The sequence below is a fragment of the Lampetra fluviatilis genome, chromosome 50 (genome assembly GCF_964198595.1).
Source record: "Lampetra fluviatilis chromosome 50, kcLamFluv1.1, whole genome shotgun sequence".
Taxonomy (NCBI): Eukaryota; Metazoa; Chordata; class Hyperoartia; order Petromyzontiformes; family Petromyzontidae; genus Lampetra; species Lampetra fluviatilis.
The window spans coordinates 6,537,973-6,552,102 of record NC_136324.1 but is presented as its reverse complement, the minus strand read 5'-3'; the positions used below and the strand labels follow the sequence as shown (position 1 = coordinate 6,552,102).

Sequence of the window (14,130 nt, the reverse complement as noted above, 5' to 3'; positions counted from 1 at the left end):
ATATCATTTGCCATGGTGTACACCTCTGTTTATGGCAGGGCAGAACGCACGGGCCCGCGCGCGCGCACAGACGGACACAGCGCAAGCGCGCGCACACACACGTGCGTTAACATCGAACCCACTGAAGCAATAAATAATTCATCTGCGCTTTGATTAGCAAATTGAGGCGACTCCCGTTCCCCCGTGGAAGCATCAGCTGTCACCGCTGCCAAACGTGAACTCAACAGAAAGCCATCAATTCCTCAATTAACCCTATTGAACATACCTGGTGTGGCCTTCTCGGGCAGAGTTGCGGCGAGCCGTTCGTTAGAGCGCTGGCACGTGGCAAAGTTTGTGTCGAGAGCGGACATTAAAAACGCATCAAGGGCTCTCTCAAACATTCATTTCATTTAGAGAGCGGTCACCGCGGCGGCCAATGTCAACGACGCCGCCATCCACACCTCCGCTCGCGTTCCTTTCTGCGAGACTGCACAACTGTTGAAAGGTTTACATCTCACCCCCTAAGACGTGTTCTTGCAACGTCTCCCTCTGATGGTGCCCACCTGGCTTCAACGGCCGATGGTTGCCTTGCACAACTGGCCCTTCCCTTCATCCTTGCACACGTGTCCTTTCCCATCACAACTTCCTCTTCCCAAACACATTGTGGCACGGTCCCATTCGCGCTAACTTTCCGTAAAAAAAAAAAGCTAAATATGTTTTTAACCCGATTCTGCCATGTAACGTCAGGCACCCTTCCAGTCACATGTATGCAATGGCCACTTGCGTAATTCTGTGTCGCTTTGGTGAAGTGGTAAAATGGGAAACGCATTAGCAAATGGCATTTTGCAAGTGGCTTTTGTGCAAAATAAAATCGGTGGAGGCAACACGAGAGCATCGTTGCTACTGGCGTTTTCAACCACGCGAGCAAAAATAACTTGCCCAGATGGGAGTGAGAGTTGACGGGGATAGAAGGTGTGTGGGGACCAACGAGACAGGACATCCTTAGTGTTCACAGCTCTTTCAGCGAAGACGCCGTGGTAATGCAAATGCGAAACCCTGCAATTACCGCAAGTACACCCAACAAGGACGGCACGTGCAGCCCCGCACGCGCCCGCTCGCACACCGCAATCAGAGTGAGTCTACCCTCCTCGAGAGAGCATGGGGAGACAGCGACCCATCTCCGTCGGTGGCCCCACTCCCATCGGATGACCACCGTTGACTTCCACAGAGTGGAACCCCAACTCCTTTTTGCGAACCCCGGAGGGATGATGGGCCGAGGTGGCCGTCGAGCATGATTTAAACACGCAATAATTTATTAGAGAGTCAAGCTCTCTGACCACTGTCAAACAAACAACAAGCGACAAGATCCCCCGTATAGCCTCAACAGACTTTTGGGGAGTGCTGCTAGCGAGCACCCATGAAGGCCGGCATGGTACACGTGGGTGGGTGGCCAGCACCATGCCTGGCCGCCTTTGTCTCCCTAGTGGCGATATTTACACACTGCACCAGGTGTTCATTTGAGGCTAAGTCGACCTAGGGGAGGCCCAGGACTGGTTAAGAGAAATCGTCACCGGTGTTGGCTGTGAGTGGAAATCCAACTCAGACCACCGTGCCACCATACACACGCACACAATATATAATCTTCATACGAACCAAAGTCATTCCGAGTTTAGTCTTAAACACTGTGTGGGCGAGTGCTGCTAGCGTTTGCCTATTTAGGGCCAATACAGCACCCACATATGAGGATGGTGTGGGTTAGTATCATAGTATCAACCATTTCCTCACCCCTTGGTCTCAAACCCAGTGCTGAGTGAATACATTTCACCACATCCATGGCAAGATGAAATTTCCACCACTGCCATTCCCCGTTGCTCATTTTACAACACGGTGGCACTGTCTAGTTAAACACATTTTTAATGGCAGTCGAATGGTTTTTGAATAGTGTTAAAATATATGTAGGTCACGCAAACTTTTGAATGTAATCTCATTGTACCGTTCTGAAAACTCCCATCTTCATACTGACCGCATTACATAACTAATGGAACGGCACGTGCTTTATTACATAAGCGAGGTCGGAGGGCATCACAGCTCTCGCGAGCAATGTGGCGGCCATGAAACCAGTGGTGGAAATTACACATTTCCATGACGGGGCCCAACAATTTTCAAAAGCAATGACGGTAAAATGGGTGACAGTGGATCGTAATCTAATAAGCAATGAACCCTTTTTCGACCCACGACTGGATGAAGGCATCCCAATGCCGTCACGGGGTTGTTTGATCATTATGGTCACACATTCTTAGGTTTTTTCGGTAAAGTCACGTAGGTAAAACATCAAAATGAATGAAAATAAAATAAAATAAAAACAAAAATCACGACGTTTCGGAGGCAACACAAGTCTCCGTCATCAGGTGGGACCGTCACAGCCGAATTAGCTGCATCAAGTGATTTGTTTTTATTTTATTTTATTTTCATTAATTTTGATGTTTTACCTACGTGACTTTACCGAAAAAACCTAAGAATATGATGCCTTGCAGTCACGAAAGCTTCTAATCTAGAATACATTATGGTCATACTTCACCGCAAGTCGGTGTGAGATGTCAAGGAGAGTCGACACAAGGCTACATGGGGTTCGTCTTTTACTCCTTCCTTCAGTCCACACTCGTCCCCAGCCTTCTCGATCTCATTCCTGCCAAGATCTCCCCTCTTTCCGCCCGTTCTCTCTCTTATATCTCCTCGCTTGCTCCTCCCCCTTCCCCCGTCACCGTCCCCCCCCCCTCCTTTTGGTGGGAATCCTTCCCCTGACATCCCTTACAGATGTATCACTCGCCACTGCTGCCAAGCCGTGGACAGGAATCAAACTCAGGACGCCGAGTTCAGCGTGCGGTGCGGTACACTCAGCACCACGGCTTCACCGCTCTGGCTCCTATAATGGGCAACCAATTCTGTAATTGCGCATCAACTTTGCGTTTTAACTTTAATACAGGCAACGGTAGACAAATTGACCACCAAACGCTTGGTCTGCCCACCTAATTAGTAATTAGCCGAGCATGTAACGGCATTAGGGCTACCGTTATTTAATTACGAGTGCTCCTTAACGTCCGATAGTGGCACCGCTGTTTCATTAACCCACACGTGCATGACACCCGGGTCATATAATTACAATTCATGCAGTGCTGCATTTACATTTTATTTAAATCAAATATTTGAAAGAAAATGCTCAAATAGTCCACATGCTCAAACAAGCATTGGTAAGAGATTATCTGCACGGATGGCCCCCTAACCCAATGGTCAACATTAATATGGCAAGGCCAAGACTCTGCTCAATGGACACACAAAAAAACACCTGCTGACTTTTGTAAAGCCAAAGGTGGAAATTAGCCATTGCTATGGCCGAGACCTGTAGTACGTCACGTGATTATCAACCAACTATGTCTTCTATTTTTATCAAACACTGCAGCCCATCCATAATAGAGGTTTTTGGGTTAGATCGCGTAAATATATAAATGTGTCGTTCAAACCCGCCACCACCCGACACAGCCAACTAGTAAAAGGGTTGTCACGTAAACAGAACACGTGACAACATGACAACTCTTACTAGTTGGCTCTATTATGGATGATATTGGTCGCGAAAGCCTACGTGTTAAACTGCAGGACAACTGCACTGTGTTCAATTGTTAACCCTAGGGAGATGTACGATGGATGATCAAGACGATGCAGATGATGGTGGTGGTGGTGGCGCTGCTGGTGATTGCTAATGACGACGATGAGCGAGGACGAACCAAGGTTAAAGCTGACCAAGAATTGAACTTGTCCCCCTCAATTACTGGGGGAGCCCTGCCGCTCCATGAAACCGAGCCACAATCTCAGCCACACAGAGTACAGGGTATAACACCTGCACCGGGACTCTCCTCAACGTTAGTGAATGACCAAGTTACATTGTTACAGAAGATGCATAACCACGCTCATATGAAGGTGTAATAAAGGCTGTACGCGAGTGAGAAAATTCAACTTGTATCACACGGAGCCACCCTATTGTCACAGTCGGTGTCAAACTCATCCCCCAAAAGGGGCTGAGAGGGGAAGCATGCAATCACATGTGTGGTCTCCAAAAAATCACCACCTCTAACACATTCCGTCAACACAATGAGCATCACAGCCATCACCACAGCACCATCATCATCTTCACTTAGCATCAACATCATAACCAACACCACCGCAATCAACAGCTCCGCCGTTGCCACCACCACCACATCAAACCCAACACCACCACATCAAACCCAACACCACCACCACCAGCAGCTCAGCATAAAGACGTTCTCGTATCGTCTCAACACAGCCATCAAACACTGCCCCCCCCCGCCTCCCCAGATCCGTTACTAACCCAGCATCACCGCCAACATCAATTCAACTTTAACAAAACCTTCTACGCTCCCAGCACGAGGTAGCAACCACCAGACACGGTCACCACCGCCATTAACACACCACCACCACCATTAACACATCACCATTAACACATCACCATTAACACATCACCATTAACACACCACCACCACCACCAACACACCACCACCACCACCATTAACACACCACCACCACCGTCTCACCTCCCGTATCTTGTCCCTTTTCTCCCGCACATCTTCTCCCGACGGTTCTCCACCCGTGGCTCCCATCGGCTCGGCCCAGGGGAAGCTGGGCAGGCGCTCGCGTTTCTCTCTCTGCTCCTTCTCAAGTTCGGCCACGATCTTGGCCTTCTCCGTCCGTATGAGGGCGCGCAGTTCTGTGTTGTCGGACGGAGCCCCGTTAAGGTGGTCACCAACAGCTACACCACCTATACCACCTCTACCACCTATACCATCTCGAACAGCTACACCACCTATACCACCTCCACCGCGCATACCATCTCGAACGGCTACATCACCTATACCATCTCCATCACCTGCACCACCGCTGTTAACCCCAACATCGCCACCTCCTCCATTTGTCGGATCTGGAGCACTTTCACCTGCAATTCCACTCTGTGTAGCAAGAGCTCCTCCAGCTCCAACCGAGGCTCCACCTCCTCCAAGGGGTGGACGAACCCCTCCAACAACATTTCCGTCTGCAGCTCCACCACTTTCATCTGTCCCTCGATCGTCTACGCCTCTCTCGACAACCGTATCTCTATCGTGCGCGGGCAGGTCATCTCTACCTTCTCCATCGAGAACACCACCACCACCTCCGCCGACGACGACTACTCTCTCAGCGCCTCCAACTTCGTCATCACGGCGAACCAAACCTCCACCATCACCATCTAAAGTACCACCACCACCACTTACAGCTACATCACCGACACCTCCACCACGTGCACCACTAATGACACCACCACCACTTACACCATCTATACCGCCGCCACCACCTACACCACCACCACTTGCACCACCATCACCTGGGTGCGGCGTTAGGGCAGAGCGCGCCTCCTGCAGAGCATGCTCATGGTCGCGCTCAGACTTATGCAGCGACGAGTCCTCACGCTTCTGCTGCTGCTGCTGCTGCTGCCGCTGCTGCAGATGTCCTCCTCCTGCACGTGGCACCAGCGCGTCCTGCAAACCCTGCGCCTGCAGCCTCCGCAGAGCCCGGCCCGAGTCGGGCAGGAAGAAGATTGCCCCGAAGCAGAGGGTCACAAAGGCGCTGAGTACGAGCAGCAGCGCGAACTTCTCCGACAGCTTGAGGTGGTGGAGCTGCTGCTGCTGCTGTTGCTGCTGCTGGTGGTGGTGGTGGGACGGCGATCCCGAAGCGGCGGACGAGGAAGACGAGGATGCGCCCCTCCTGCCTCCCGAGGCTGAGATCTGACCCACGTTGAAGAGCGGCAGTAGAGGGGTGGACATGTTTCACGATAGTTGGGACTCTCTCTCTCACTCTGCTTTGTTGACTTGACCGTGGGGTTGATGGAGGTGTTCGCCTCGTATCCTTTCTTTGAGATCAGTGCGACCTCCTCCTCCTCCTTGCTCGGCGCAGAAATGATCTCCGGTGATCAACGACACTCCGAATCAGCCGGCGTGTTTAAGTTGTGGAATCTTAGTCGCGCTTGCCGTCTCTTTACTTCGGAACTAAATGCACTTTTCGCTTGCTATTTTAATCGCAATTCTTCCAAGGCAAGTCTTCCAACTATCGGGACAAATCCAAAAGGGACTAATGCCGAGCAAAAGATGCAGACGGAATCTCGAGTGGGCACAGCTTCTCTCGTATTCCTCTTACTTAAAAAGACTTCGAGTTTATGATTGACTTATTTTGGTCTGCGGTTAAACTCTGTTCAGTTACGACTGCTCGAGAGGGCATCAACCGGGCCAATGGAACAGCCTTGATGCGTCTTGGTACAACCACAACGTACGTTGCACGTAATCGTAACTACTTCAATATTCATACGGAACAGCAAGAAGTCTGTTTCGCTTGAACTAAGTGCATTTCTTTGCTTTCAGCGGCTAGTTTTTCTCCTCTCCCCTCAATCGCCCACCCCCTCTCTCCCCTCCTCAGGCTGTTATTAGTACAAATGGGTCTCACTCGCTCTATTTACCCGTCCATTTGTTCGGTGCACATTACAGGATTATTACTGTTAATCAAACTGACAAACCACGAGACACACACACACGCACAGACAAGCGCGCGTGTGTGGTGTGCCAGCCAGTCTTTACGAATGTACAAAATGAATGGAATCTACGCGAGCGGGAGAGGGATGAGAGCAGGAGACCGACTGCGACTGGTTAACTCTTCAATAGCGATAGCCAGGGCAGGATGGTGCAGCCTTGAGAGAGCTGTGATGAGGAATGAGGCTGGGCAGCGTTTGACGAGCGCACGAGGACACGCGCGCGCACGAGCGCCGATCTCTCCTCCCCCCCTCCTCGCTCTCTCTCCTCCCACTCCCCCCTCGCTCTCTCTCCTCCCACTCCCCCCTCGCTCGCTCTCTCTCTCTCCTCCCACTCTCCCCATCGCTCTCTCTCCTCCCACTGCCCCCTCGCTCTCTCTCCTCTCACTCCCCCCCTCGCTCTCTCTCTCCTCCCACTCTCCCCCTCGCTCTCTCTCTCTCTCCTCCCACTCTCCCCCTCGCTCTCTCTCTCCTCCCACTCCCCCTCTCCTCCCACTCTCCCCCTCGCTCTCTCTCTCTCCTCCCACTCCCCCTCTCCTCCCACTCTTCCCCTCGCTCTCTCTCTCTCCTCCCACTCCCCCTCTCCTCCCACTCTCCCCCTCGCTCTCTCCCCCCCTCGCTCTCTCTCTCAACCTCCAGGCGGGCGCGCGCCTCTTCCCCCCCCCGCCCCATTGCCGCCTTCAGCACGCGCACAGGGGGCGGGGTTGAGGGAGAGCGAGGGGAGGGGGAGTGGCTACCTTCTCGGTATAAATTATGTTAATGTTATTCTAATTGTATCGTTGCGCGCGCGTGACGCTCTCCCCCCCCCGATTAATATTAATCATGGGCTGCCCCCTCCCCCCTTTCGCGTCCCCACCCCCCGCGCTCTCGCGCTGGGGGTGGGGATGCGAGGAGTCGCGGTGACGTCACCCGGTGGCAGGCCCTACAATGCGTGAAATATTATTTATTTATTTAATGTCTCCTCCTCTGTTCTCCGGGGCTATTGTTGTTGCTTGTGAGCTGGGTTTGGGGTTCGCCTTGGTGACGTGACATCACTACCCCCTGCAGAAACAAGTCACTCAGTGCAGTGCATCGAACACGTGCGCGCACGTGTCTGTTAGTCCTTGGGGGGCCGTCCATAAATGACGTCACGCGATTTTGGACGATTTTTGACCCCCCCCCCTCGTCACACGGCGTCACAAAAAATCAGGCCCCCCCCCCTCAAATATGACGTCACAAAGCTCTGCCCCCCCCCCCAAAATAAAACATGCTTCTAATCGCTTTAAACTATTGTCATTGGAGTGCGTATTTAATGTGGCACTGCACTCTGATGTTGTAGGAGAAAACATTTATTAAAAAGTCTATTTAACTAAGTACAATGTGTTGTCTGTATTTATTTAAAGTTGCGCATTTTGATGTGACGTCACATTTCTCTAACACCCCCCCCCCTCGTCACACATTGTCACAACTGTCTTACCCCCCCCCCTAGGTGCGTGACGTCATTTATGGACGGACCCCAAGGTGGCAAAGTTTTAATGATGCCATTTTATGTGTTACGCCAACAGAAGTAAAACAATAAACGATCACTTTTACAAATAAGCAGCTGTTTAATTTTTCTCGCAGGAAACCTGTTTTTGCACCCATCGCAACCACGCCCATTTGCCCGGACGTTCTGGATTTGGTTACCCTTGTTAACACCATCTAAGTACACACAGAGCTTGATAACAATAATGTAACCTTCAACATATACCCATCACTAACTATATATATGGGATTACATATATAATTTACTAAGTATATGCGAATGTCAATGTTTATAATTCCTTACCTCACAATGGTTTATTATCCTGTGTTTTCATTGTGTATTTAAACCAATAAAGACCAGTTTTTGTGACCTAACTGGCTTTGGTCTAGGAAGTTTTTCAGTAATAATGCCCATTTCATCATTCGCCTGTTATAGGGCATGGGTATAAAAGTCATGATAACTTCAACGAAGCTGCCACTCCGCAAAGGTTATCATATCAAAATATGTCTCACACACATGGATGATTACATAAATCATTAGTAGACTTTGCCACATCAGTAGGTACCAATAAGTGATTGATTAGGTCTGGGCTCATTGATGATGTGTGTGGGTCCTGCGAGTGCCGAGGAGCGGTGGTGCAGCGGTTAGCGCACCGCGCGATGAACCCGGCCACCCGAGTTCGACTCCGGCTCACGGCCACCGCCAGTGACGATTACTTTGAACCGGTCCTCGGCCTCATCCCCTGGGTCGACTCAGCCTCAAAATGAGTACCTGGTGCGGTGTGTAAAGATTGCCACTGGGGAGACAAAGGCGGCCGGGCGTAGCGCTTGGCCACCGACCCCCTCGTGTGCCGTGCCAACCTTAAGTGCTGCTCGCTAACAGCACTTGCCCCAACAGTCGGTTACAGGCTATACGGGGGATCTTTGTCTTTGGTCCGGTGGGCAGAGGATGAGTCGGCCCTGCTTTGTCAATGCATTACAAATTATCACACGATGCTGCCGTGGTGCAACACAATTAACAACTATCCGCCTTAAAAGGGCGGGAAAAATAAATATATAACAAACGACGTTTCGAGCAATGGCCCTTCTTTATATATCCAAACGTCACCTGTTTTCAATATTTGTTTTCTGATGGGATAATACTTTACCATACAATTTTGTACTACAATTGACGAAGCATACGCGAATACTACTGCAAAAAATGTACTGCTCTTAATGCTAATATTTGCACACGCACACGCGTACTGTTGGTATACATATTTATGTACACAGCTATGCACAATGTTAACGCACTTATTTACAAAAACAACTCAACACATGGAGCAATAACACTGCCCTAAACAGATGGTGGGAGGAGAGGGGGGCAATTTAATTGGCGACGTTTCGGGAAATATCCCTTCTTCAGGGCATTTCCCAAACACATTGCCTGTGCTCCACTTCAATACAAATGAATAATTCGAATTATGTTAATAATTATCACTTGAGGGCAGCGTTATCGCTTTCATGTGCTGAGTTTTTCGTTCTACGTGCAAGCGCGCCACTGCCAACAGAGTATAATTAGACGTGTAATATCGTACGCAAATACGCGTAAGAAAACGCAACGTGCAGGTGGCTGTTATATTTCTTGCATGCAAATTCACGGGCGCGTTATACAGTACCTAGTATGTACGGACACAGAGCGCAAATGTGGAACTATATGGCAGGCAATCTACACATCAACACACCGAGCGCAATTACACATAGAGCAGTCGCAATTAGCGCCCTGGGAAACGGACACGTTTTAAATTGGCAAATGAACCGCGTCTAATTGATATCAACACAAAGACAAAGATGCCCCCCTTCCCCCCCCCCCCGTATAGCCTTCACATACTGTAGGGGCAAGTGTTGTTCATAATCAACGATTTTTGGGTTTAGATCGCGTTATTTATAAATGTGTCGTAACCCTCCACCACCCGACACGGCCAATCAGTAAAAAAAGTGTCACGTTGACAAAAGACAAATAGTTCACTGCTTTAGCCCACCGGTGCGTTGAAGCGTGAAACCACAACATTTACAATTTGAGTACGACGTTTCGCTGGTAATTGCATCCAGCATCATCGGGCAATTCGCCAGAATTGCATCCAGCATCATCGGGCAATTCGCCAGAATTGCCCGATGATGCTGGATGCAATTACCAGCGAAACGTCGTACTCAAATTGTAAATGTTGTGGTTTCACGCTTCAACACACCGGTGGGCTAAAGCAGTGAACTATTTGTCTTTTGTCAACGTGACACTTTTTTACTGATTGGCCGTGTCGGGTGGTGGAGGGTTACGACACATTTATAAATAACGCGATCTAAACCCAAAAATCGTTGATTATGAACAATATTGGTCGCGAAAGCCTACGTGTTAAAGGGGCAAGTGTTGTTGGCGAGCACCTATGAAGCCAACCGTGTTAGTCGCGAAAGTGCGGGGGAAGGGCAACAAACTAAACACAAAAAAGCGTTTCTAAAGAAATACATTTTCAATCGAGATGATTTAAAAGTGCATAGCTCCAGTGGCTTCCAAATATCGGAAGAGCATTCCAGACGGCCGCAGAAAAGCACGATGCAGTGTCCGTCTTTGTTCGATGGTTAGCCAAAAGCCGCTGGTTACAATGTACACGTGCTGCACATTCCAACGTGACATACACTCACACACGAAGCTGTATGCACTTATGGATCAAGGTATTACAATGTTTGGCCAGAGCTCTTCGTTTGCGTGTGCTCGTTCCATGTAAAGGAAACATTCTCGACACGCGGACACAACTGATTGCATACACGGGCGATGGATAACACAGATTATGCTGCTGTGAACAACATACCAGCTATGTATATCCTACTTTCTGTACTGCCACGTTCTGGCACTGACTACGTATCTCAATTTCATTCACAGAGCCGATTCAAATGAAGATTGAGATATCAGTGCGCGTGTGGCTGGTGCTGACCACCCACCCACTTGTGTGTCGTGAGGGCCTTCACAGGTGCTCGCTAACAGCACTTGTCCCAATAGTCCGTTAAAGGCTCCACGGGAGCTCTTTGTCTTTGTGTGTACACGTGTTCTGTTTGTGCGCACGTGTTCCGCTTGATCCAGACAGCGTGAATTGCTTTGCGTGTCACGTGCGACTTGTTTAACAATCATCGGTCGCGTGCAGCGTGGGACGAGTTAATTTGTGTTTGAATTGGGATGAGTAAAATTGGTAAACGCGGATAGAGGGAGCGTGGTCGTGGTGGCGGCGGGGGTGTGTCCGCGACGACTGGAATTTCGGGAAATGTGTTCTGTTTGTGCGCACGTGTTCCGCTTGATCCAGACAGCGTGAATTGCTTTGCGTGTCACGTGCGACTTGTTTAACAATCATCGGTCGCGTGCAGCGTGGGACGAGTTAATTTGTGTTTGAATTGGGATGAGTAAAATTGGTAAACGCGGATAGAGGGAGCGTGGTCGTGGTGGCGGCGGGGGTGTGTCCGCGACGACTGAAATTTCGGGAAATTCTGTGACTCAATAATTGCCCCCCAAGCGAGATGTATCTTCCTTAATTTGGAGCTTTCGTGACTGCAGGAATTACTCTTTGGTTCTTTCGGTAAAGTCACGTATAAAGAGAAAATAATAATTCTAGATTTGAAGCTTTCGTGACTGCAAGGATTCATATTCTTAGGTTTTTTCGGTAAAGTCACGTAGGTAAAAAATAAAAATTAAAATTAATAAAAGTAAAATAAAAATAAAGACGGAAGCTTGTGTTGCCTCCGAAACGTCGTGATTTTTTATTTTTATTTTTATTTTATTAATTTTTATTTTTATTTTTTACCTACGTGACTTTACCGAAAAAACCTAAGAATAGAAAATAATAAATGAAATACTAGCATACGACGTTTCGATTGCAACACAAGCAATCACCATCAGGTATAAATGAAATAGAAACACAAATCTAGTATACTTAGAAATGTAATGTAATACAACAGAGAGTCGGATAACATAACAGTCAACACCCTACCTGGTTGATTACGTTCTTCCTGAGGATGCTAAATTTGAGAGAGAGATAAAACACAGAACCAGAGACATATAGACAGACATATAAGTAGAGACAGATATCACAGAGATACATAGAGAGAGAGAGAGACGTGCATAGGCACACAGAGAAACCACGCCTCTGTGTCGATGCCTTACATAGATATATCTGCCTCAGTGGCTCTCACCTGGCGAGCGCTTACAGGACACAATGGAGCAAGCTCTCTCCTCTCCATTGACTCTGATGAGTCAGTGGTGGAAACTTCACATTCCGATGGTGGTGGTGTGGGGGGGGGAGGGCAGTACTGTCTCGGCAAAGCGCTGTATGCCCACGATTGATTTCCCAACAGTTCATAACCCTGCCGCGATAGAGAAACGCGTGCGCAGTGCAGTGCCGCATGGGCCATTTATGACTCGCAAATGTCACTCACTGGCTCCCGTAAACTTCGCTCCGCGATTCCTGCAGCCACGTTGGGGACCCGCGTCTGCAGGATGCTGGCCGTTTGGTCTCGGCCACACTCTGTTCGACCATCCCACTTGCAGGTCACAAGAACAACCGCCCTCTTCAAATCCCGTGATGGTGGTGATGCTTGCGTCACCCAAGGTGCGCAACCCTCTCACGGAAGGCATCTATAATTTCAACTTGAGCCTGATGGATTTCGGGATCTAGGTTGCATCGTATGCCATCGCCAAGGCGCTCATTGCACACAACGTTATTTTGCCACAAATGAACTACAATACCTTGCTGAGCTCGCCAATGAGCATAAACCACCACTCAATCTCTGGTCATCCTCGCAGGAGCAGCAGCGGCTTTTAGCTAGCCGTTGAACAACGGTCAACTGCATCGCGCGCTTTCAGATGCGCTTCTGCGGACGTCTGAAACGCTCTTCCTCCCGATGTTAGGAGGCCACTGGAGCTATGCACTTTTACATCTCGATCGAAAACAATTTTATTTTTGTCTTTAGATTGTTGTCCTGTTCCCACACCTCCGATTAGTATGGATGGATCCGTACGATGTGAAAGAAGTTCAACATACCTTGAGGCCACGTGAAGTGCCGACGGCTCGTTTCTGTCAGCAGATCACGGGACAGACCCGGGTGCCATGGGTGGACTGACTGAGGTGACTGGCAGGAACTACACCTGTGCTCCCCACTGTACCAACAACAACACACTCGCGAACCAACTCACTTACCCATCCACCCACTCACTCCCCCACTTACTCATTCACACACTCACCACGCTGCAGGTCAAGATCCATCTTTCTGCATCATCGCTTGCACAGTATCTATTTTGGAATTCTCTCCAACTCGTCTCTCTTCACAAGTTCGTGCAACCTTGTTCAATTCACGACACGGATTAACTCGTATCTATTCATAATATCGATTTTTATTTTGGGTTAGATCGCGGAAATATAAATGTGTCGTTAAACCCGCCGCCACCCGACGCGGCCAATTAGTAAGAATTGTCACGTAAACAAAACATGCCAATTCGATACTAGTTCAGGAACACCGGTGTGTTGGAGAGTAAATACAAAAATGTACAATTCGAGTACGACGTTTCGCCGGTAATTGCAACCAGCCTCTTCAGGCGACAGCCATAATTGTGGAGAAATCCTGTTTCGGTCTTAAATAGAGGGGGACAAATGTGATGTCATCACTTGTGATCACTCGTGATCACTTGTGACTATCACAACCTTTATAGTGCTGTTTGTTTCTGACCACTTGGCCTTTTTTGGGGCCGTGATTCACACAAAGACAAATATCCCCCGAATAGCCTTAACAGACTGTTGGGGTAAGTGCTGTTAGCGAGTAGCACCCATGAAGGCCGGCACAGCACACGAGGGGGTGGGTGGCCAGCACAACGCCCGGCCGCCCTTGTCTCCCCTAGTAGCGATGTTTACACACCGCACCAGGTACTCATTTGAGGCTGAGTCGAACTAGGGGAGGCCCAGGACCGGTTCTGATGATATAATCGTCACCGGGTGTTGACCGTGAGCGGGAATCAA

General features: G+C 49.3%; 1 protein-coding gene across 1 annotated transcript in view; it reads right to left on the bottom strand.

The window, feature by feature from the left end:
* The window catches only part of LOC144948553 (mannosyl-oligosaccharide 1,2-alpha-mannosidase IB-like), a 448,029-nt gene extending 441,186 nt beyond the window's left edge, over nucleotides 1–6,843 (bottom strand). The window contains exon 1 of the mRNA XM_078878122.1: nucleotides 4,584–6,843. Within this exon, the coding sequence (XP_078734248.1) occupies nucleotides 4,584–5,843 (1,260 nt within the window). The 5' untranslated portion in view covers nucleotides 5,844–6,843. The remainder of the gene's footprint in view (nucleotides 1–4,583) is intronic.
* Between the last annotated feature and the right edge of the window lie 7,287 nt (nucleotides 6,844–14,130).